This window comes from Asparagus officinalis, chromosome 7 (assembly GCF_001876935.1).
Source record: "Asparagus officinalis chromosome 7, Aspof.V1, whole genome shotgun sequence".
NCBI lineage: Eukaryota > Viridiplantae > Streptophyta > Magnoliopsida > Asparagales > Asparagaceae > Asparagus > Asparagus officinalis.
In genome coordinates, this window is record NC_033800.1 from 115,072,531 (window position 1) to 115,099,202 (window position 26,672).

At 38.5% G+C, this 26,672-nt stretch overlaps 1 protein-coding gene across 1 annotated transcript; it reads right to left on the bottom strand.

The window, feature by feature from the left end:
* Nucleotides 9,085-20,079, bottom strand: LOC109847665 (aspartic proteinase-like protein 2). The gene is made up of 11 exons (XM_020416896.1): nt 20,064-20,079; nt 16,969-17,224; nt 16,443-16,572; nt 16,096-16,355; nt 15,114-15,341; nt 13,374-13,536; nt 12,511-12,587; nt 12,308-12,404; nt 12,134-12,197; nt 9,816-9,887; nt 9,085-9,362 (listed from the first exon to the last, which is right to left on the bottom strand). The coding sequence occupies exons 1-11, from the start codon at nt 20,077-20,079 to the stop codon at nt 9,187-9,189; spliced, it is 1,539 nt and encodes a 512-aa protein (XP_020272485.1). The 3' UTR covers nt 9,085-9,186.

Genomic DNA, 26,672 nt, shown 5'->3' on the forward strand with positions numbered 1-26,672 from the left:
ACTTCTGGATGCACTTCTCAAGAGTAGAATGGTTCCGTTTGACAAAAACCCATTCGTTAGTAGGTGGTTGGGAGGAGGTTCCCAAAGCTTGTTGTGGCAATGATTTAGCCACTTGGCGTCTCCTGGACTTCAGATCTGCTTGATAGCAGAGCTCATCCACTTGCTCCAAAGCTTTAGTCAATTGGCGGGCGAGACGTTGGTGACGCATCTGATGAGCCCTCTTTGATAAATTTGGCACGCCTTCAACAGTTAACTCCTTGATGGAGGAGGAGTTCAGATCTGCAGATCTGGCTTCATTGGACACCGGCAGATCATTGCGAGGTGCAACTGCAGCAGCGACAGTGGAGAGATCGTCTTCTTGGGTCTTCAAATCTGAAGACCAGTGGATCTTCCTAGGGGAGGAGGCATTCCTACTTGCGAGGAGAGGCGGATCTGGAGGAGGAGGAGGAGGAGACGTACTCCTTAAACTTCTGCTGGTCGAATTTGTATTTAACCTCTTCGTTCACCGGGATCTTGATCGTTGGCTACGGCACGACAGTCACGGTAGCGAGGCTGTTGGTTCCCACTGTAGTCGCCAGCTTGTTTGGAAAAAAAGTCGATTTGTTCATTGTTGTGTTTATTACAACTTCAGTCGTTATAATGAAAACAAAAGTTAGACCCTTGCACAATAAAAACAAAAAAAGAGTACAACTCTCGTTAAACAGCGTAACAGACATTTATCCTCCGCTGCTTGCATGGGATCTTGGCCTGTGACGGAGACATTGATATCCATGGACCACCAAATGATCAGATTAGATCTGAAGGTTCATTTATTCACGAAGGAATCAGGAAGCCGAAGCAATTATCTCGGCAACAGCGAGATAATCACTCTTCTCGAGATTATTCACGAAGGAATCAGGAAGCCGAAGCAATTATCTCGGCAACAGCGAGATAATCACTCTTCTCGAGATCACCGCAATGGGGCAATCTCAAGATAAAGAACCAGGAAGTGTAGATCTGACGAGCTCCTCCTCTTTATGCTGACGAACTCCAGGGCTTCGCCAACGCTCGAGAATTTCAGATCTTAAAAAATAAAGGCCTTGGGGCTGTATTTATAGGTTTCAGGAGCTCTGTTTTAAGATAAGAACAGTTAATTCACTCTTATTCTTAGTTATAACCACCTAACCATATTCTTGGATGATATTTTATCAGTTGGAACAAATCCATTCGGGACTACGAACACCGTGGGTGTCTCGGCCATGCTTTGGCCGAGACACCATTTGGTGTCTCGGACACCATTTGGTGTCTCGAACACCATTTGGTGTCTCGGCCAAGCATTGGATGAGACACCCCTGGACCTGGTTTCACGCGTCCCGTCCGTTTTCGCCGTATCTTCATCGTCCGGACTCGGAATTATGTGGTTCAAAATGCATCGAAAAGCTAACGAGGAGATCAATACGTTCCCATGATTGAATCACATGTTAAGTAGATAGGACACAAGGGGTACTTCGTCTTTCGTAAGTGACGCGGAGCTCTCGGTCCATTCGTGTTTACGTTATTCTGAAGTTCCGTTGCTTCGCATGGTTCGTTGACTCACTTTCATGTGCCTATCATCATCAAATAAGCTTTTATGACTTAGATAGTGACGTTCATCATATTCTCTCTATCTAGAGCTACGTGTGGGGACCTATAGGTAATTTTTAACGTCTACAACCAATATCTTCAGAAAATACCTTTTTTGTGCTCCAAATATCCCCTAAACAATCCACGCAAATAAATCCTAAAACGTGTTTAATATTTATACCAAACACAAATACAAATCAGAATAAGAAACTCAAATATGGGCCTGACCCGATGTCGTGGTCGACCGCGACGGTCGACTGTGACAAACATAGAACCCAGAAAATCAACTGCAAGATTCAGCGGTCGACTGCGACAATCGACCCTACCCAACTCCAGACTCTCAGATTTGATTATAGGGTTTGACAGTCGACCACGACGATCATCCGCACCAAGCCTATAATTAGCCCTACGATCTATGCACGTATTCGGTCGACTGGTCTTGCACCGCGGTCGACCGAACAACTACAAAACCAACTCCGTGTGTCCAAAATTCCTATTCTTCACCAAATCCTTCGCCAAATCTACAACTCTCCACCTCGACGAAGTTTTCCCAAAACTAAGCCAACATCAATACTAACCAAACGTCTCACTTGTTGCGTCCAGTACGAAGTGGAACAAATCTATGATAATAGACTCAATCCACAACAAGTCGAGACCAAATAAGAATGTGATCACTCTCCAAACATCGGTATCAACTCACCAAATCGGATGCATTATAAAATGACTGCCTACGTATCCTCTTGGCCAAGGAATCAAGCCTTCACGTAGTTCCTTAAATGGCCTCCAAAGACCCTCAATCAACTAGAAGAGTTCTCAACCCTTCTCCAACATCACCAACAAATCTGCAACTAGTAGCTCTCTCAATGGCCCCAGAGTGAAACGATCCAAACACCTCCATCTAAGGTGAACCAATGGATATATCAAAATCCGAACTATGTCCACCAGCTATACTCGAATCAACCAACTCATCATCTGTATCCACATCAATATGATCTCCAAACTGTGTCACCTCAGCTGGAATCCCAAACGATATAGTATGATCTGGAGTATGTGGAGTAATCTCCACCCAATGTGGAGTAACATCACCCTCCACCCGCTACGATATCCCAACGATCTGATCAACACTCTATACCTGTCGAGGGTCAAATGCGACATACATGCTCAGATCAAAATCAGAGACCCTCACCTGATAACCAAACGACCCTCTGAATTCCAAATGTGCACTCGGATCAAATCTCACATCCTCGATGTGACCATATGCTGAGCAACCAAATATTCGAAGTATCCTAAAATCTAAAGCAGTTCCACCAGATCCAAATATACCAACCGCAGTAATCGGCAACTTATGAATAAGATGATACCAATATGTCAAAGCTCTAATACCAAAACTAATGCTCGACATCAACCGTCGATCCTCCTCCAGTAAGGAATGACCCATCAAAACTGTCATCTCATCTCGTTACCCTAAAGTTTCCTCTCTAATGAAGTGTCTCAAACTGTCATGAGCTCGGTACAAATGCAGGAAAGAACCCCTATCAAAATCAGAACGACGTATTGCCTTTCTGCTAATACACTTCTTCCACCTATTGTTGACTACTAGGACTTCACACCAACGAGACTTGGTTGTAACCCACAAATGCCTAGAACAATCACTAACACAGAAAACCAAATACCTATTACCTCCCAATGATGCCTCCTTGGAAGGCCTCCAAATGCCTGAATGAACACCACCTAGAAGACCCTTCACTCGGTGAATAGAACTGTCAAACTCCACCTCGGTGTTCTTGCTCATACCAATGTGCTCATAGGATTTTAATTTGCAGGTCAATGCACTCCTTAACAATCTATGCATAGCATCAACAATCAAATATCCCAGCATCAACAAACGCCACAGTTTAGCCAAATCTAAAGAAGTCGTCAGCTCTCCACCAATCACCGTGCTCCTAATCAAATAGTATAAATTCTTCTTTCTAATACCCTTCATCATAATCATGGACCCAAATGTAACCTTCAAAGATGCATCCTCTAAGGTCATCCAATAGTCTGCTTCCTCCAAAACTCCAAGTGAAATGATGTTCTTCTTTAGCTGTGGAATGAACCTTACTTCCCGAATCACCCCATCACACATCCTAATACGAACGACAATGATACCACCAGTAGGGCATTCATGATCATTACCCATGAGCATAACATCTTCTTATTCCAACTCCTCAAAGCTAGAAAATCAATCCCTTCTAGGACAAATGTGGTCAGAAGCACCCGAATCCAATATCCACTCTGTAGAGTCGGCAACACAAACTGACGATAGTGCAAGGCACAAATAGCCTAAAAAATCCAAATCTGAATTATCTCCTCTAGCCTTGACAACATTCACCTCTAAAGCTTGAATAGCTTTTCCTTTATTCTTCCTGGCTCGATCTGTCAATTTTGGGCATTCGTCTTACCAATTTCCATCTTCTTTATAAAAGGCACATTGATTCTTACTAACTGCAAGGTGTGCTCCTCTAGACTGTGATCTCCTACTACGGTTTGGACTCTTCCCTCTTGCGACCAATACCCCCGCTACTGTATCAATCGAAATCTCCGTATCCTTCTTCCGAAGATGATAATTCACAAGTGCAGCGGTGACCTCACTATATGAAAGAGATGTCTTCCCATTAATAAGAGTAAGAACGAATGTCTCATATTCCTCGTCGGGCAAGGAACTCAAAAATAACAACACATTTTCCTCATCTTCAATCATAGCATCTACATTCGCTAAATTCACGAGAAGCTTCATGTAGTGGTTCATGTGATCACCAATGAAGATCCATTTCTTCAATTAGAAGCGATAAAGCCTCCTCTTCAAATGCAAACCATTTTTCACACTCTTGGTCAAATACTTACTCTCTAGGATCTCCCAAATCTTCTTAGTCGAAGTCTCATTGATCACATCATATTTTAGATCTTAGGTAAGGAAAGACCTAATCACACCACACGCCGTTCTATTCATCTTTTTTCAAACATTTTTCTCAATGTCATCTGGTTTCCCGTCTAACTCCAAAGTATCCTCCAAATTTTACGTGTTGAGCGCATCCAAGACTTCGCATCTTCAAAAATCAAAATTGTTTGTGCCATTAAACTTCTTCACGTTTATCTTCATAGAGTGAATATTCAAACTTTGGACGGTCTTCACACCAGAAGTACCCTGCACAACTCCTTCTTTCTTAGTCATCTTTCTCAAAGCACCAACAAACCAATGCGGAACAAATCGAAGAATAGATCCCAACTAAAAACGATAAAGTTTTACCTCCAACTGAAACCCTAATAAGAGCCTCCGAAAGATCTCACCCCCACACGATGGTAGACAAGATCCACAATAGTAAAAATCTTATCTTTATCACCAACTAAAGCCCTAGACGAGCTTCCAAAGCGATCTACTCCTCCACCTAGCCCAAGCGTAACCAAAGCTCTGATATCATTTGTTGTGCGAGGAAGTCAATTGTTGTGCTTCGAGGAACCAAACCAAACACCGAGAGAGAAGACCAAAAAAACCAAAATAACGGCACAAACATAAACACGCCAATTTTACGTGGTTCGCCAAATTGCCTACGTCCACGGGGCAAGAAGGGGATGAGGTTTTCACTAATAGAGAAGAAGAGTACAAACTGGGATGAGGTTTTCACTAATAGAGAAGAAGAGTACAAACTGAGATTACAAATCACTCAAACTCACCAATTAATCTCACCAACAAAGCTCTTAATCTCTCAAACAAAACCCTAACCAATAGCTCAAGAAAATATATTTTTTCTGTGCTCCAAATATTCCCTAAACAATCCCCCCAAATAAACCCTAAAACGTGTTTGATATTTATACCAAACACAAATCCAAATCAGAACAAGAAACTCAAATATGGGCCTGACTCGATACGCGGTCGACCGCGACAAACACAGAACCCAGAAAATCAACTGAATGATTTGGCGGTCGACCGCGGCAGTCGACCGCACCCAACTCCAGATTTTCAGGTTTGATTACAGGGTTTGGCGGTCGACCGCACCAAGCCCATAATTAGCCTTACGATCTGTGCACGTATTCGTTCGACCGGTCTTGCACCGTGGTCGATCGAACAACTCTAAAACCAACTCTCTGTGTCCAAAATTCCTGTTCTTCACCAAATCCTTCGCTAAATCTACATGTAGGAGTGGCTCTCATGAGATCCTTATTCCTTGGTTGCTCTTATATATACCATACCAAAAGATCATGCTAAAGTACCTAACAAAACTCCCAAGTCATCGTGACAATTTGAGGGTTATTATGATTTTGTACTCTAATTGACGTCGCCAACCTAATTCTTTTATCCTGTCTTCTTAATAATACGGCACACCAACACGCATCAATACAATCCATGGCTGCTTTTTTAGATTTCCAAAAGGCCATGCACTGAGATTATAAATTTGTTCTTTACTTCAAGATCGTCCCTACTGTTCAGAACTGAATGGAATATTATTTAAAGGTGATGGTAACCACTACACGCATGTTGCGCGTTGAATGATCCCAAATCCTAGTTAATGATTGAGCGTGCAAATGCACGGAAGTGGTAGGCAAAGGTTAGTTCGCATCTAGCTAAAGACCAAAACGTGGGGATAAGTTGGCTGGTAAAGGTCATTCTTGTGGCCGGCAGTATCTCTGAAAACAAGCTCTCTCGCATTTTTTTTTTTTCTCCTCCCTCTCTCTAGATTATTCCTAATTAAGGGGAAAGAGGGAATATTGTAGAACCATGAATCCGAGCAAAGGTTCAAGATCATACGTAGAGATACTATCATCTGAGTAGGATGATTTTAATTTATAATGCAATAATACTGATTTGAATTGTATGTATACAACACGTCATGGTCCCAACGTTCATACTGCAAGAGGAAAAGATCCACAGAAGTTGCTAACAAATATTTGACCACTGAGTGCCATCCCTCAGCTAGAGTAGGTTTTTCGTCAAGGTAAGAAATTAGGTGGATTCAGAGCTTCTCATTAATTTATGTGTTTGTACAAGTTATGTTGAACGTTAAACTGATATATGCGACTCCGAATCCAAATCAATTTCAGTGGATATCAAGTTTCTCACTATACCCTCTTTAACTAGTAAATAAAATTAAAATAGTTAAACTGTAGATACGCCTAGTACACTATGAAATCTCCCCACTAAATGCTTCTTTACTTGAGGTGTACGTTCGGCACATATAAAAAAGTAAAGAATCTCTCTACCATATACTTTCTGATACACTATGAGATCTCTCTGCAATACATTGATGTCATGTGATCTCTATGTGATAAATACAATAATTAGAAAATTTGTTTGAACATGAAAAGATTTAAGTGCTAATAGAAAAAGTTTGGGACAGTAAGTGGTTACCCTCCTATAATGACAATTAACCCTATAAATAAAATTGGAAAAAAAAAAGAAGGATGCAGAGTCAATATTTCCTCAGAATGACTAGCTTGTAGCGATCCGATTGATTTGGCTGAAGAGTTAAGTGTTACCTAAGGCCTAACACCGAATCATAGTTGCCCAATTTCCCCATCATCCTAAGAAGATGACACAATCCAAGGAATCTTGTCAAGAGTAACTCGATAGATAATTATATAAATTAGTTAAGAACCAAGAGGGAAAAGAAAAATAAAATGAGCAGAATTAATGGATATAGAAGTAATCACATGCGCCTCTTGACCGCGTCGTAGATTCTCTATAAAAAGAAGCCAAAGCAGAAACAGAGCCAACCAGTTTAATTCATTATCTTTAACTTTATTTTAGTTTGAACCTGTAACTTTATTTTCAATATATGAAATATTAAGCAAAATATTCCAATTGAAAATTTGGACGCACGTTTGTCGTTTTGAGGCTTCCTAGGCCCATTAAAGCCTTAAATCAGGCTTAGATTTTTAAAACTAGGCCCACATGACACCCAAATTCAGATTAGGGTAAATTTCACGTAAAAGCCCTATCTTTACCATATTTTGAGAAAACCACCTGAACTTTAAAAATGTTAATTAACCTCTAAATTTGACCATTTCATTCAACTCTCTACGTTTGTAATTTTTCTTAGAATATCCCCCGGGGTCTTAGCGCTCAATGTTTCAAGATACCTTCCATCTTTTCAACATTACTTTCGGAAGGGACAAAAAACTAAACATTTAACACTATATTTTAGAAAACACCTACGTACCTTTTCAAAAAAAAAAAAAAAACACCCTACGTACCATTAATAGAAATTTAGAAAACCTCCATTACGCTATTAGTGGGGTATGCTGAAAAAATTGCAAATGTTTTGAGAAGTTTTAAGACACACCAAAACGTTAGTGGGGTCAATTGACATTTTTAAAGCTTAGCGGTTTTTTCAGGGTGCGCCAAAATATCGGGGTTTGTGTGAAGTTAACCTTTCAAGTACATTTACCCTGGCCGACCAAAAAACCTTCGATGTGTGGATCTTGGAACTGTTCAAATTCAAAAAGGCGGCATTTTTAGGACCAGCGCAACGAGAGTACTAAAGCCACATTTGTTTTTTTATCATCTCCAGATTAGAGAGTATTGGATCTTCAGACAATAGTACTGAAATTGTGTTATCGTGGGACTATTTTAGTCCTATAAAATGTTTATTTCACACAGACTAAACCGTGAACTAACCTAAAATAGTCAAGTCTAATGTTTGTTTTCGGGAGAATTATTACTATTCAGACCAGTATAATATCAGAACGCCTTCTTACCCTCAACCCTCAAGTCAATTAATATTGTATTAACGATGTATTAACGCATATGTTTTTGTGGCTGGGGGGGGCGGGGGGAGGTTTAGTCATGAAACTGTTCAACAAATAGACACCGTATACCACCTTAAACCTATGTCGAAACGAAAAATATTCATTTAACAGAATGCAGTCCTAGAAATCTAGAACATATAGTTAAACATGAAATTAAATGTTAGCACTAATTAAAGGTTCTCATCAATTTCAACCATTTAAGCAAATAAGAATTCGTATTCTTTTCCTTATGCAAAATCTCATCCTTTTCAATTTACTGGATAATTTAATATTATAATTAACATAGGAATGCAAGATCAAAATCAAAGAACTTGTTGCTCCATTGAGATCAAAATCTCGCCAAAACAAAAGGTCACGGAAGAAATTAAAGTGGCGGAAAGAAAAAAATCCGTGAATAAATTACTGCAGAAAAAAAATCGTTGAAAATGGGCATTTTCATCAAAAAAGAAACAACTTGATCCCACTAGATAATTAGCATCTATATTGTAAAAGTGGGGCGGGCTGAGCTAAACTTAGTCCACTTTTTGGGTACTAATCTCCTCAAAAATGGTCCGAACCGGATAGAAAACAAACATGGGCTTAGACGGTGGGTCCAAATTATTTTTAAACAGTACCCTCACTATTAAAAAAAACAAACATGGCCTATGAAGTGAGGAGATTAGGACAAAAAATTGAACACGATATCTGTACAAGAAATTTATCATAAACACTGCCATCTTTCTTTGACTAATACGTTAATAAAGAATGGATTTACAACAATCTCTGTGCATGTGCGTGAGAAACTATGAACATTGCATTCTACATAAGTTGCAATTGCTTGATGTGAGATACAAAAACATGTAAAAGGAAAACTACGAGGCCCATCGGCAAAATACTATAATTTACATTGCGTAATGAACCGCTGAGATCAAGCTGCCCGGTGTTGACAAATTCATTCTTACCAGAAGATGAAGAAACATTGACAGACAAAGAACCTGAAACCAAAGGACATGAATTGATGCATATAGCTTTACTGGAGGCACAAAAAAGTTAAAAGATGGGGCAAATTCCACAAAAGCTCCCTAGAGCTCAGGGCTGTTTTCTCAAAACCCCCTTACTGTATGAATTTTGTTTCACTAAAAGACCATGAGAGACAGCAATTAGTTCAAGTTGTCATGTAACAGGCCCCCATGTACTTTTTACTTTTGCTAATAGATATTAATATTAAGAAAAGCCTAGTTTAGACCTTTTACTCTTTCATATTAACGCCGTTTTTAACAATTTCTAATAATTCAGGTGTTTTTGGGGTTTTTTATCTTATTTATAAAGTTAGGGGAGTCTTTGCAAACACCCAAAGTTCAAGGTGACCTTGTGAAAGTTAACCTTAAAAATAAATTTAAATAAAAAAAAATAGTATAATAGAAACTTGATAAGGTGGAAGGACTTACAGTCATAGTTTGTCCAACCAATTCGCTGATTAGCCAAATCGTAAACAAAAATCTTGTCTTTAAGAACAAGGTCTGCAAATAGAGATGAAGAATCAATAAAATATTTAACCGCAATACTAGAAAAGTTCTAAAAGTCAGTTGTAGTGGTTGGTAGAAATAACACAAAAAGACAAAGTTGCCAACAATTTGAAGCTTTAATTGGTTGCCCTCAGCAGACAAAACAGAGAATGGAGTAAAAGATGGCTGATAATGATTAACATGCGTCCAGGTACATACTAAGGGATAATAAAAAAATTTGTTTTTATGCATACAACACTTTGGAAGATTCTAGGACTGGCGGGATTAGAAAGAACAGCTGATTGTTGCAGCATATAATATTTGCTGTCACATACAACTCTGACAAGCCTAATTATAACAATTCTTAAGATATCCAGTATTAAGTTCTGGAATCCATGTGCTTATGATAACAGAATAACTTGAGGATATTCTATTCTAATGGGAAAATCCAGTGACATTCCAAACAATTAAGTTTTACGACATTTGGATATCCAGCTTTAAAGAAGAAGAAAATCCTTCCTTCGGCAGACATCGAAGCACATTTTTTATGCATATCAAGACTATAGCCCAGATGCCTCCATTAAGTTCATACCAGTAGAACTAAGGTGCAAGATGCATATACACCCTCAATATTTTGAAGTCAGATGTCCAAACTATGAATGACCCATTCAACTGTATTCCATCACATACGAAGGAAATTCCTAGGGAAAAATTCCATAATAATGGGAGAAGGAATGAAATGTAAATTGTAGTAAAAAAAAATATTTGAAGATCTCTCTCCCTCTGATAAAACTTTGCATAAATGCATTAACTCCATTTGTGCATCATGATTCATGGGTAGTAATTTGCAACTTTTTTGATTGCACATTATATGACAAGACAGTAAATAAGCGGAAAATTATGATCCATAATAATTCTTCACAATTTTTGAACATGCAATATGCACAACCAAATAAATAACCATCTCAGATGCTGAAAGCCAGTCTGTAAGGAGCATGTCCCAATTCAAATGCAGGCTCAATAGTTAAAGAGAAGAAAGAGAGCTATGGTGACTAATCATTCAGAAGGTTTTTGGTCAGGAATGCATCTAGGGAAACCACAGGACAGAAGCACAATGTTTAAGTGCATCGACAGTGTGATAATCTGACATAATATAACCCTAACTTGAGTCGACACTGATATAATATTCTGTGGTGTTAACCTGTACTCCAAAAATTATGAATTCAGACCAAATGTTATCAGGAAATTCATACAATCTCCTAGCTAGAATCGTTAGAGGAATGTGCTCTGCTTGGCACTATGGTTAATAGAAGATCTCTTATTACTATGGTAGCATAGCATATGAGAATCATGGATACTGCTTGTCAATAGCAGGGAAGTAACTAACAAGACCAATAACGTAAAGTATCCCATACAGTATTACACTGAGCCATGTGTTTCCTTAAACTAGAATTTTTTTACACCTATTTGGAGGGTTAATATTAGGTTGACAAGTGACAACCAATTGTAAATCCAATCTTTCCATCGAAAGAGCTGCCTCTATCAAATGGATGTGAAAATTAATAACAGACTCAACTATCAACTAATTACTGAACAAAGTATGGTGTAACATCTACATGCATCATTTATGTGCAGCTAAAATTTTGGGTTCCTTGCTGAGGAGATTCATTGTAGCTGTTTCTTTATTTGAGTTCATGTTCAGCTAATTGTACATCTATTTAGCTGATGAGCTCCTCAAAGATGCTTTCTCTTACAAATTTCCCAATATTATAATCCTTGAACTTCAAACGCAAATATAAAACACTTTCTTAGATGAGGATCCTTTATTTTCAGGCAATAATCTTTTAGTTGAAACTTCCTCATAATAACTCTATTAAGAATGACCTCCCACTAACATCACTCTTTACATGATAATCTTGCTGTTCAATGAACTGGCATGCATTGTACTTGATTAAGAAACCATCAGACGTATCAAGGAAATGGGAAAGTCCTAGCATAAGTGTATTATAATGAAAATCATGAGGAATCAAAAACCAAATTGTTGCATAGGCATTAAACTATCAAGTACCTCCTGTTCCAGATTAAAATACTGAAGAGGAAATACCCAATAGATAAGTGTATTTCTAAAGTCTGCATTTTATAACGCAACTGATCAAAAGAGAATATCATAGTACAGAACACTAAATGCATGCGTGTGTCACCATCATTATATGTAAAAACTGTCTATGAAAAAATTAGGGGAGTGTATCTATTCCACGAACCTCCCAGTATTGTTACTCCACCTTGGTTCTTTTGCCAACCAATACACCATATAATGGCACCATTCTGAAAATAGAAAAATTTCAAACATTCTTTAGCTATTTAAAGCAACTACTTTATGTACTCATAATTGATTGAACATAAATTTTAAGCAGTATAAATATGGATCAACTTACAACCGATCCCTGTTGGATAAGATAATCAGAAGGCTTTAAATTCATGGATGCACCCCCAGCAAAATTCAAAGTGACTGGAGGAAATACATCATCAGCACTGTCAAGGAACAAGACAAGCATTACAAACGGGATATGTACACTTCGTAGCTTTATTTCTAAAATTCGTGAAAGATACTGATTTTATTATGGGTTAAGAACAAAACCTGCTAGCTGTAACAAAACACTGGTTTCCTTTGCTATTAAAGGACTGTACTAGGGATGGTTGTAGAGAAGAAATTATCTGCAAAAAATGAAAACGTTAAAAATCAATCAAAAAGAAGAGAAATGAAATTATAGTATTGGTCAGTAACGTCCATTATGAAATGTCATTTCTTACGTTTACTGATATGATTAACATATCAGGTATATAGACTGTTACCTGTAGTGAAAGTATTACAGATACAAATATTGAGGTAAATAAGTCAACAATTGAAAGCATAACTTTCTTAAGGGAAAATACTTGGGGGGAATGTATAGGTAATTAACACAGAGGCAAGGATTAGATAATTGAGTCATTTGTTGAGTATTAAACTCTAGGTAAAAGCAACACAAGAAATTTTGAACAAGTAAGCAAAAGAGGGGAAAAAGCCCTATAAGCGATTATTAGAAAAGGCGAATCCTTTTGCCTTCATTACACCAATTATTATTACAAACATAAAATAGTGTGGACGTATCATACAGCCAACATAATGATGTCTATTCATTGCATAGTAAGTGACATCACTAACCCCCTAAAGCTTTTTTTTGTCCCGAATTCAGCAGCAGGTTATCACAAGTACAACTGAAATATATTCCAATTAACGTCATTCTAATATTTTTATAACTAAAAATAACATCAGCAGTAGAAGCAACTAATTAAAGCAGAGATATGAAATTAAAGCCACACACAACTTCTAAATAGAAAACCTTGGTTCCCAAGTAACTTTGAACGAAAGTATCAGTTTAAAGAGTTAAAGTATTTGAACCAACAAAAGGCCACGACCATCTGATAAAAAATAATTAAATTTTTATCACACGGAAAACTTACTGCATCAACAAAAGGATCATATGCTTGTTCTGCTAGGTAAGCCAACGTGGTCCCAGAATCAACAATTGTACCCTGTGTCGTTGATGTTGAGAACACGGAAGAATCTATATTTAGTTCTTGCCCATTGACAAGAATGCTTAGTAGATTCAAGTTGTAATGAGGTCTGATGATATGAAGAGAATGAGAATCAACATATAGAGAAATAAAAAGTTATAAAAGCAATGCTACAAGAATGAGGAAAGCAACAATAGAAACAGACATTCTTTTCATTTTATGCTTTATGCTAAACATTTTAATATTGAACTAAATAAGTCTAAGTGTATTAGTGTAGCTTCCTGAAATTGACTGAAAAATTCAATACTCCAACATATTCCCAAGCTTTTATCGATATCTGTCAGGCTAAATTTTAGTATGAAAACACTTCATTTTCCAACAAATAAAAGCACAGTAGTGTGTATGTGTTTTCGCTATTGTATGCTTAGTTAACTAATGCAAATATATCTTAGATTGTTATTCATATATGGAAGTAAAGTAGAAACATGATTGGTGTTAAAATTTGGGGCATAATACTTTGTGCTCAACATATTTTTTATTCTGATTACGTGTTAGACGTTTTTATTGCCAAACACTAGAACATGCCATCTCCGGCCACCATATTGAATATTCATCTATTTTGTATGAGAATTGTACTAAATAGCTTAGCTTGATAATCAAGTTACTGATAACATGTCACAAAAGCTTATAAGGAGCTGCAATATGTTAGAAGTTTGACTGTTTTGTAAAGTCCTAAATACCTTAACTCGTGAGAGAAACAGCATGTCGTAGACTCATTTTTCTAAGCAGCTAAAATATAATATGTTCATGCTAGCACTATGAAGCTGGCAAATATAGTTGGCCCTAAGGTCTGTTAAACTAACGGATCTTTCCCATCAAGATGGAGGCCATATCTTGGCACATGCAGGAACTATATCACAGGTCTATAAGCATCTGAGATCCCAGGCCAAGGAGATATATCAAACAGGAAAACTTAAAACCCTACTGTAACACCATCTTTCACTAAACCGGTGTTTTTAATCCTCTTATGACGACAGGAAGTAGAATCCCTTTATAGACAGCAAAAAGATCCCTCTGTGTAGGCTCGCAACTTCAAAAACCATTATGATGCTCTCCATTAGTAGCCTGGAAAGCCTCAGCCTAGAAGCGTCTTGCAAAAAACAGATCATAATCTGGTACCCTTGCAACATGCATATGCACAAGCTCTAAGAGCACTCATTACTCAGAGTATAGTGACAAAGGTATGAAATTAGTAGTAGAAATTAGAAAGTTATAAATGTCAACCTATTGTCATAAGGTCACATACAGCATTACAAATAAACTTAAATCAAAGGTAAAAGAATACAGGACACGATAATTAGTAGGTCATGAACAAGTGAAAGTACAAGAAATATGTCCTCAGAATCTCAGATACATTTCTCATCTTTACATAATCGAGGTCATTTAAAAGCAACACTGAGATAATATGCTGAGTAAAAGAGACAAAAACAGTAAATAATAGATATTTCATGGTACTCAACAATAAAACGTTTAGATTTGATACTAGAAAATATAGGTTGATAAAATCCTGATAATAACAACGGGAAGCATAGTTATTACTAGAATATATGCAAGGATACCACTTTTGAAAAGAAACATATGGTATTGGTATTAAAATAATATATTACTCCACCGGAGAGAACTTACTGGGACTGAACAAGTTGGGTATAGACGATACCCGGTTCTACTATTTTCCCAAGAACCAGTATGCCTCCACCATTATCCGATCCTTTCAGGCAATGAGAGAATACTTTTGGAGAAACTCCTGCAGAAGAAAGCTGTGAAATGACGGATAATTCGTGCTGCCCAAATCCAAAAATCCCGTCGACTGCTCTATCTGGTTTCGTGAGATCCCCAGACTGTGAATTGCTACATCTGTTTCATAGGCAAACCAATTCGAATGAGTGAGTCCAAACATATCTCATGTTATCTATCAGCTATAAAGTGGTATTCATATCATTAATAATTGTCAAGGGACATATGAGAAGTAGATACATAAGTGTACTCTGAAATAAAAGCATAGCCAGCATTGCAGGCACACCTTAAGACAGTCCAATTGAAGAAATCCTAGTGTAGTTGCTTTAAACTCAACTTCCCCAATTCAGTATAGAACTTAGGGAGCTGCTCTGAATCACCTCTACATACATAAGTTACGTTATACTTTATAGATGGGTGTAGCTTTAACCTCTACTTATTGGGCAAACTGCATTTAAACATTAAAAGGTACCACAATCAGTAACTACGTTCAACAATCTGCAAACATGATGTTCATATGGATATCAACATATCTATCAACAATGGAATTATGAGGAGCTCAAACCATTTAACCCATGAATACACTGTGATCACCAAGCGCACACAAAAATTGTGAAGCCTAAGAACGTAAAATGGCAATGTCAAAAAATTCATTGACGGATGTTCATCATCACCTCTCCCTTTACCCACCAAAATTTGGTCAGACAAGACTAGACACAATGAAACATTCACAGCTCTACAAACTAGTAAATTATCACAGAGAGAGTATTGGTAGCGAAGAGGGAGAAAGTGATTCTTATCAATCGTTACCCTTAACTATCTCAAATAACAGTTACAGGAACTTCAATGAGAAAACAAATGTGAGAGTTCTTACCCAAAAATAACATTAGCTGAAGAATTTGCAGACTGTTCATTCTCAGTAACAGTATCAAAATACAGCGTATCCGACACATAATACCCTGACGTACCACTACCATCACCATATTGAAAAGTATACGAACACTGACTCATCGAAGAATCCGAAGCAGGGCAAGCTGCCTCTCCACTCTGAAGAGCAGAAGAGCACCTTTGATCTGAGCAGCCGATGAGCGAAGCCGAAGATGATTTCTGGGGATCAAAGAACTCCAGCTGAATCTGTGAATAATCAACACTTGTGTGCGTAAGTACATTGAGCTCATTTAGCCATAAAAATCAAATTTCATGAAGAATTTGAGGAAATACACTGAGTCCACTACTCGTTGGACATCCATTGCAACCATCACAATTCACCCACAAGATGTCACTGCCTGTATCAATCTGAACATAGAACTCTTTTGAAGGATTGCCCAATTTTACACGAGTAAAGTAGAGCCTACAGAAAATTTTATAACCCCAACTTAAAATTGATGGATAGAACAATATGAGGATGATTCTAACAACTACTCTCGCACCATTAAAAAAATTAGCAAAAGATTTAAAGAAAAAAACCCCGAAACCCATTAACAAAAAAAAATCAAAATAATTTTACAATTTCAAAAACATAATGGAGAAATCGCATCCAAACGTGATAAAGAATCAACCTTTATCCGGAATTAAAAATTATAAAGATGCCAAAATTAACCACCGACAACTCCTCAAATTCAGCAGAAAAAGGGGGCTGATTTTGACATCTAAACCCCCAAATACACAAAGGGAAAGTGCACAATTAAAGGGAATTTTTTTTTCAAATTTATCAAATTAGAAAAACAAAAGAGCGCGATAAAGTTACCCGACGGTGAACGGATTTGCTGACCCCTCAACGGGGAAATCGACGACGCCGGCAGCAAGAACCCTCCGACTCAAGCGCGCCCTCTCACGTGCCAGGTCACGTGCCCTCAGCTCGCGCAAATCCACCCCTTTGAGCGGTAAACTTCTCTCTAGCTTCAGCGCCGGCGGGAACGAACCGGCTATAGCCGGGTTGACAACTGCCTGGGAGTTGCGGTCACCGCCGACAACAGAAGTAAGGTGAGCCGGCTCCAGCTCATCTCAAAGTCCCAAGCTAATAATAGAAACAAATAAATAAATGTAATAATTTGGTGAAAATGGAATGAGAAATAAACATAAAGAGGTCGCGGCAACGAGTTAAGAGGGGATTTATATAAGGATGGCGGTGGATTAGGACTAATATTAATCTTTTGTTATTTTATAATATTTTAATAATAGGAGAGAATAATATTATAATGTTTATCTGAGGACTGACGCGATTGGAGAGGGGAAAGGATTACGTGAGAATGCTTCTTTATACGCCTACGTGTGTCTGTTATATCTATGCGGGGTGTCACCATGCGGCTTTTGAATAATAGTATTTGCAATAGGGACCCTATCTAAATCACATGGGCAATCACATCGTAAATGAAAGAGTTGTGATTTCTAAACTAACCTCTAACTACCGGTGAATGTTATAGATCAGAGCACGCCGTTCTATGGGATGTTCTAACTATTGGCTTTGGAAGTGTGAAGATCGAAACCTGAAACAAATCCGCAATGTTGAAAAATCTTGGGTCGGTCGACCGACGGAGTGACCGACAGAATGACCCTGGTTGACCGAAGAGACTACAGAAAACGAGCTCAGAAACACGCTCTGGTCGGTCGACTGAAGCTATGTTATCGGTCGACCGAGGGTGACCAATCAGTCGACCGAAGGTGATGAACTGGTCGACCTAAAACATGTACGAAACCCTTGTAATATAAGTGTGTTCTGGCCCGTCGACCGACGCCCATGGTCCGGTCGACCGGAATCGGTTTTTTCAGTTTCCTAATTTATTTGGGAAACTGTTTTGGGCCGGGATGATACATATACCTAAACGGTTTTAGGGTTACATGCAACATAGAGAAAGAGGGTTTTGAGTGGATTCTTTCAGAGAGATCTCAGAGAGATAAAAAAACCTATTTGTGGGCATTGTAATCTTCTTCAATTAATCAAAAAAATTGTGTGGTGTGGCTCCTGAGAATGTAGGCAAGTTTGTCAAACCTCGTTAAATCTGGTGTGCTCTTTCTTGTTTATCTTTCCTGTAATTTTTTCTTTTATTTTTGCAGTGATTCTCCTACTTGTTAAACTCTTAGCACAAGATATGGAAGGGCATGGGTTCGATTAATTGTTTTGAATCCTCAACACTAACAAACGACTTTTTTATGCAATCGAACCCTCTCCAATTATGTGGCAGTTGGAGAGGGTCTAACTCCTCTAATCCCACCTTTTATCTCTAATTCAAATAACAAGATAGTGGCACACAGTGTTACTCTAATTAAACTGGAGGTTTTTAAAACTAGTGATCTCAATTTTGTAGATATTATTTAATTTTAAACAAAATCAAGTACTTCTACAACCAACTCCCTAGTTAGATGTGTTGATGTCTGATATCAAACAGTCAAATAAAAGGAGTGATTAAGTTAACAGATGTCCTCTAACCCTCTGAATGTCTGGTTCTGGATTAAGTAGTTCTTCACTGCACAAGTAGCAAATCGTAAGAGGGCAGAGTTGGGTTCCCCGGTTGTTCCTCCGACGATCAAGTTAGTGATTTGCTTGAGTAGAGAAGTAAAATGAACTGCAATTCTTAAGCACAGTGGATAGAGGTAAAGATCTTACCTTATTATTGAAAATAGTATCCCTATTTATAGTGGTGGTAGAAGGGTAGCATGGTAACTTCGGTTGAGTATAGGATGATGGCCATGTCATCCTCTGTTTTACATGTGTCGGCCGACGAGTGGAGGAGAGGTTAATTCGGTATTTAATGCAAAGTGATTAAGGGTGCGCGGTACCGACGTGGTCCGATGTGTCATACAAACTATTGGGGGCAGAGGAATGATAGCGCCTATAATGCATTTAATGACATTTTTATTACGAGGTGATTGGTCACTGTTTGTGTCAAAAGTTGCCTTTTCCATTGTTTTCAAAACCTGTTACACCGTTTATCGATTATGAGTTCAAACTGAAAGAAAAGTTGATCTTTTTATAAGATCTTCTTACAACAAAAAATAAACATTACAACTTTATCAAATAAAACACAGCAGTAGTTTATCTCCCGCTGCTTTGCGTGAGATCTTTGCCTGTGCCGGGGACGCGTTAGTCCGTGGACCACCGCAGATCAACCCGATAGACAATATAATTACGCTCTTTTTTCACGAAGGAAACAATTGCGGAAGCGACAATCACGACCAAGCGAGATTGTGGCTCTTCTCGAGATTAAAACCAAGTTTAATCCGGAGGAAAGAAGGGGAAAGAATCACTAACCTTTCGAATGGGCTTTCTTTATGAAAGTATTCGCCAAGCTCTGATGATTCTCCTCTGAAATTCGTGGTTAACTGGACAATTTGACAGCACCTTGTTGGCCTTCTTGTTTTGATGATGTTTAACAAACAATTTACCACTAATGTTGTTTGTCTAGTATTTGTGTTTTCTTATTTATTATAGACAAACAACGTAGTTGGAGGATGGATGGAATAGAGCTTCAACGATCATATCCAAAGGAGGTCGGCGGAATGTCGGTGAAGCCTTGCAATTCAAAGTTAAAGATCAAGTTCAAGCTTCATCCGCAAATATATCAAGTCAAGCCTATTGAAGATCAAGATCAAGCTTTGGTATATTTAGTTTAGGTTTTATATTATGTGTGTTAGATACTCTAAGCTCAATATAATATACACACACGAATTCCCTTGACTTGGATAATAACGTTTGTCGTCTTTTTCTTATCTTGAACTGTGTTTAAGGACTTATAGGCAATTTTTAACCCCTACAGATACCCCCTCCAAAGTGTTTCAGTCTCATTTCTTTTATAAAAGAGCCTGAAATACTTTGGATGTGATAGGCCCTATCTGCAGAAGGACCTGTAATGGGCTTCATCTCTTGACTCCTTCAGCCTTCAATCTATTCAGCGTTCTATCGAATAGATGAAGTTTTTACGGTTCTGCGTTTATCGTTTGACCGATGTTGAAGTTTTGAATTGAAACCAAATGGTGTCGTTGATTTGACGTTGAGCTGACTATCTTTGTTGGGAATTCATATTTGACGACGCTTTGACAGACATTGGTCAAAAGTTATGCGTTGAAGCGGAGAGAACCAGTTTATACTCATATACTCTTAGGAGGTCGCCGGGTTATCCTTAAGAATATTCTACATGATATTCTCCAGAAACTTCCAGTCGAGGGTGGGAAACAGTTTAAACTCGTATACCCATTGGAGTATGAATACGGGTACCCTATGTGTCGGGAACACTCGAAGATAGGTCAAAATGTCCAGAAATTGGGCAAATAGCTCGCCACGCATGCGAGCCAGCATATGGTGGCTCGTAAGCGCTGAGGTGTTGCGAGCCAGCTAATGGTGGCTCGGGTTTTTGCTAGTCAGCTGGTGGTGACTCGGATCTTGCGAGCCAGCTAATGGTGGCTCGGGTCTTGCGAGTCAGCTAGTGGTGACTCGGATCTTGCGAGCCAGCTTCGGGCGGTACTTTAAAAACCTGACTGTTCTTCTTCTTCATTCGTTTCGACGTTTTCCTCTGTTCGAAAATTCCTCTCTTCCCTCCTTTTTTCTCTTTAAGTCCTCCTCGACTTCTTCAAACCTTTTTCACAAGTTCTTGGGAGCCAGGCTAGAACTTTGAAGCTTCAATTTAGGGATTTAGGGTTCTTCATTTGAATCTTGAAGAGGATTTGCGACGCGGGTTTGTCGTCTCTGTTTTCGATCAGGTGTCAGGTATGTTTCAGTCCTTGGAGCTTTAATTCGAATCTCTGTACTTAATTGAACTATGGTTTTAAGAATATACCCGAAACCCTAGATTTTGTGATTTGGGGGAAACACCAAGACCGATTTCAAGTTCTTGTGTGATGGCCGACCATTAATTCTTGACTTCGGGTTCTTGAATGATTGGTTGGTCTTGGAATAGAATCCCACAATTGAGCTTAGTCGTGTATGGAGTCTGACATGTTGGTTTGAAACATCTGGCTCGGATATTCTGGACCTCTTAATGTGATCGAACCTTCGATGGAGGCTTAATTCGAGTTCGAATGCTTAAGTTCTGATCCTTGAATCTTGATCCTTGAATCTTGATCCTTGAATTCGATTGTGGATGAACACCCAAAATGTAGGTTTCTGACTTGGGTAATGACCGAATACCCAATGTTGAACTGCGACTGATTTTAGACTTGATCCAGCATCCTAATTCCACATGTGGTCGTGGCCGGAAATTTTGTTCTGTTAACCGGATTTGTAGGCACGTCGTGGTTTATTGTTGGTCACGTTGGTGACTTTGACCGAAATCCTGAAATTCAGGCTTAAATTGTTGCACGACCTGTTGCGGGTTGAAACTGAACCTACCCCACGCCCGCTACTTAAGTGTGATTGGAGCACCATTTTTATTTGCATTAATATGATATTTCTCAATTTTCATCGTAATTGACCTGTTAATTCTCTATAGATATGTCACCCAAGAGATCTCGCGTAGTTCGAGGCCGTTCGGCGGCTCAGTCGCCCGAGCTGGCGCCGTTCAGCTGCACAGGTATATCATAACCGCCTCTTTTATTCATGAGTTAAATATCGAGATATCATACTGCATGTTGCATCCCCGTTTTGTTCTCCTTGGTGAGGCAATTGGGAAGAGCCGCCACCCTCCTTCGTGGGGGTGGATGCTTTACAAGTCGTGTTTTGCTTGGTCAAGACATGACTAAATTATCTCAGGGCGATTTCTTGCCGTACTATACTCCGAAGGATAGGTATATTGTCGCATTATTCGTGCGATGATATATTCCATACTTCGTGTGTATAGTGCGGCTCTTAATCGTCTCGCCTAGATAATCCATCGTGAATATGTCGTTGGTATAATTTCCTCGTTTTGCTCTCCTTTGTGGGGCGAAGGCCTGTGACCTATCTCACAATTTGTGAGTCGAGTTCGACACCTATACTTTTTTTTTTCACATAGGCATTTATGGTTAAACTTGATAATCACCTATTTTTTTAGTTGAATTTCTCTCGAGGGAGTTACTTGTGCTTTTAAGCGTTTTTTCACAAAATACTATTTTTCACAAGTATGAGGACCTATCTGCAAAATTCTTTTTCCAAACAGTTTGTTTTTAGTATTAAAAATATTTTACAAAGTTTCATAATTTTCAGAGGTCAAATAAATATTTTGCAAATATTTTAGTTAAGTCAAAAAAATCAGTTTCTACAATGTATCAGAATGCGGTCGACCGGACCGGTCGACCGCACATATGATCATTCGTTACTGGGCTCCAGAGAGGTCGTCGGTCGACCAGTGCGGTCGACCGAAATCTCGATTTTATATCGGTCGACCGCGCCGGTCGACCGATGATGGCTCTGCTTATTTTCTAAATTTTCAAAGTTGTTCGCGGTCGACCGGATTTTCAGTCGGTCGACCGAAGCATTTTTTCGGTCGATCGAAAATCTCTTCGGTCAACCGAAATTTTTCTTCGTTCAGCCGTGACTTTTTTCAAACGGTCGATTGCCTCGTTTGCTGTGCTTTCACTTAACCGTGTTTGGCACAGTCTGTGGTAATGGTCTGAAAAGAAGATTATTTTCACTTAACTGTGTTTGGCACAGTCTGTGGTAATTGTGTTTTTAAAATGTTTAATCTCTTCTATTTAAACCCTTTCTCCTTCATCTTCCTAGTTGCCCTAACGTTTGCAAAAACCAGAGAGACTGCTGTCTTCCTGAGAAAATTTTCAAATATGTTTTCCCCTAACGTTTGCAAAAACCAGAGAGACTGCTGTCTTCCTGAGAAAATTTTCAAATATGTTTTCTCTATGATTTTTGTGTGTGTTCACTTCCAAGCTTCATTAATTCTTCTCTTTGCCATAGGGGCTGTGTAAAGAGAGAGTCTTGCATCTTTTCTTCTGCTGTGTGAGTGAGATCTTGTGTAGATCAACTGTGAGGGAGTGTGATCTGTTGAGATCAAACTGTGTAGTGAGAGATCGTGTGGGATCGCTGTGTAGACGAAGTTCCGGCTTCCAAACCGGGTGTGTAGTGGATTTCTCCTCGAGAGTGGGGAGCGGGGACGTAGGCCAGAGGGCCGAACCTCGTTAACACATCGCGCGTCAAGGATAACGAACTCCTAACTCTATTTCTCTTACTTTAATTGCTTTACTGTTTTGTGGTTTGCTTGTGTTTGATTTTTACTGCATATTAGAGCCTTTTGACCCTAATCACCCCCCCTCTAGGGTCCAACAATTGGTATCAGAGCTTGGTCTCTATATCAGTTTTTGGTTTAACAACCTTAGAGAAAAGATCTAATGGAGGCATCTTTGAATATGCATATGCTAGAAGGACAATCCACAACTAGGCCACCTCTCTTCACCGGCACTAATTTTGCTTATTGGAAAGCTAGGATGAGAATTTACCTTCGTTGCATAGACCTTGACATTCTAGAGCTCATAGAAGAGAAATATGAAGAAAAGTCCAAAGTCGGGAACATGACCGATGGAGAAAGGCACCTAGCTAATCTCAACGCTAAGGCTATGAACGCCTTAATTTGTGGTCTTTCCCCTAATGAATATAATAGAGTTTCTACGTGTGCAACCGCATACGAAATTTGGGAAAAATTATGTGTCACACATGAGGGAACACCCCAAGTTAAGGAATCTAAGATTAGTGGACTTATGCATGATTATGAGCTATTTAAAATGCTTCCTAATGAATCCATTGATGCTATGTTTTCCCGTTTTACTAATATCATTAATGAATTACATGGTCTTGACAAGCAATTGTCCATTCAAGAGATGAACTACAAGATACTTCGCTCCTTGACTCTGGCATGGGAGCCCAAAGCTACGGCCATCGAGGAAGCTCATGACCTTACTACCTTAGCTCTTGATAGCCTCATCGGAAAGCTCAAAGTGCATGAGAAGAAGCTCAAGGGGAAGGAGAAGGAGGAAGTGTCATCACGTGAAGTTGAGGAGCCGTCACCAAAGTTGAAGACCATAGCTCTCAAAGGAGCTAGTGACAACTCATCTTCGTCATCGGAGAGTGAAGTCGATTTTTCTAGAGAAGTGGCTCATCTCTCTAGAAGAATCTCTAGACTCATAAAAATGAACAAGAAATTTAACCCTCGATCTAACAACAAGTTTTCCTCTCGTGTAGGTAAATGTTTTGAGTGCAATGAACCGGGTCACATCGCTAAGGATTGCCCTAAGCTCAAGGAAAAGTACATGAAGTACAAGAAGAAGAAGGCTATGTATGCCGGATGGGAAGAATCCAAACCAAGTGATTCGGATAGTGATGAAGAAGGAGCCAAACTTGCTCTTCATGACCCAAATGTTTGTTTCATGGCAAATGAACATGAGGTAATATCCGAGGCCGAAAGTGAATCTTTCTATATGCAATGTGACATAGCTATGGCTTTAGAAGAGTTAAACTTTGAATTTAAAAGAATGTCTAAAGAATACTCTTCTTTTAAAAAATTGCATGCCTCTTGTGATATTAAGCTAGAACAACTAACAACCTCTCTTGCTCTAAAAGATGAATTGCTAGGAGATCTCGATTTCGAGAATAAGCAACTAAGATCAAAGATTGAAAGATTAGAAATTGAGGGTTGTAGGACTAGACCCACTCATGCTTATGCCAACTACAATCACCATGGTAGAAATAGGTTTCATGGTTCTAACATTCGTACATACAAAAGAAATTTTGTATGCACCTATTGTATGAGACATGGACACATTTCTACTCATTGTAGAATTAAAGACAATGAAGATTTTTATGGTTTGATATGGGTACCCAAAGGTACCAAGACTACTAACCACCAAGGACCCAAGACATGGGTACCTAAAGCTACTACACCTTCATCTTCTTCTTTTGTAGGGAACGTCACGGCAACGACGTAAGGAGATGTGGTACCTTGATAGTGGTTGCTCACATCATATGACGGGCAACAAAGAGTTATTTGCAACCCTATCAAGGATTGAAGGAGGTAGTGTCTCCTTCGGTGGTGGTGAGAAAGGTAAAATCATTGGTATCGGTTCTATTGGTAAGAAACCCTCACCCATTATAGAAGATGTTTATTTAGTAAATGGTTTGAATCATAATCTTCTTAGCATTAGCCAATTAAGTGATAAAGGTTTTGATATTTCATTTAAACCGGATAAATGCATCATTAGTATGAATGGAAAAATTGTTTTTATTGCTAATCGCAAATCTAATGTATACATTTTTGAGATGAATGAATTAGTAAATCAAGATGTGAAGTGTCTTGCGGCAATTGATGAAAATCCTTGGATTTGGCACAAAAGACTTGGACATGCAAATATGGAGTTAATATCAAAATTGTCTAAGAGAAATCTTGTGAGAGGATTACCTAGCTTGCACTTCATCAAAGATACCACATGTGAGGATTGTGTTAAAGGTAAACAAACAAAATCCTCTTTCAAATCCATCAATGAGGTATCAACTTCTAAACCCTTGCAATTACTTCATCTTGATTTGTTTGGTCCTATGCGTGTTACCTCTCTTGGAGGCAAACACTATGTTTTTGTGATTATTGATGATTTTTCTCGTTTTACATGGACAATATTTCTTGCTAAGAAAAATGATTGTTTTGAAGAATTTGCAAATCATGTTAAAAGAATTGAAAATGAAAAAGATTTGAAAGTTGTTAAGATAAGAAGTGATCATGGTGGTGAATTTCAAAATGAATTTTTCTATGATTTTTGTGCTCATCATGGTATAACTCATATGTTTTCCGCTCCTAGAACACCACAACAAAATGGTGTTGTTGAACGGAAAAATCGCACCATACAAGAGATGGCACGTACTATGTTAAATTCATTTGATTTGCCCAAATATTTTTGGGCCGAAGCTGTCAATATGGCTTGCCATGTTTTAAATCGTGTTTTGATTAGACCAAAGCTTAAGAAAACTCCTTATGAACTTTTTTATGGAAAAACTCCTTTTATTGGTTATTTTCGTATCTTTGGTTGTAAATGTTTTATTTTAAATACAAAAGATCACCATGATAAATTTGATTCCAAAATTGATGTTGGTATTTTCTTGGGTTATGCACCTCGAAGTAAGGCTTATAGGGTCTTCAATAAACGAAGCCTCGTTGTTGAAGAATCTATAAACGTTACTTTTGATGAGACTAATGTTGGTTCTCAAGTTTTTCTACCTAGGAAAGATGATGATGATGATGTTGAGGGAGGATTGGACTTATTGCAAATCAATGAAACTCCTTCTATAGAAGCTCAAAAGGATGTGGATAGCTCAAATAACAATGAACAAATTGAACCTCCTAAAGCTTGGAAATTCACATCAAATCATCCAAAGGAACAAATCATTGGGAGCCCTTCAAAAGGAGTTATAACTCGCTCAAAAGCCTTGAGTGAATGTGGTAATGTTGCATTTCTATCTCAACTAGAACCTAAAAAGGTTAATGATGCTTTGAATGATGAATTTTGGGTTTTAACTAGAACCTAAAAAGATTAATGATACTTTAAATG

What these genes read in the sequence shown, in the direction of transcription:
- LOC109847665 (XM_020416896.1), bottom strand. An exon ending in GCAAATCCGTTCACCGTCGG is followed by an intron (nt 16,573 to 16,968) that starts GTAACTTTATCG and finishes AATTTTCTGTAG; the next exon opens with GCTCTACTTTACTCGTGTAA. An exon ending in CAACGAGTAGTGGACTCAGT is followed by an intron (nt 16,356 to 16,442) that starts GTATTTCCTCAA and finishes GATTATTCACAG; the next exon opens with ATTCAGCTGGAGTTCTTTGA.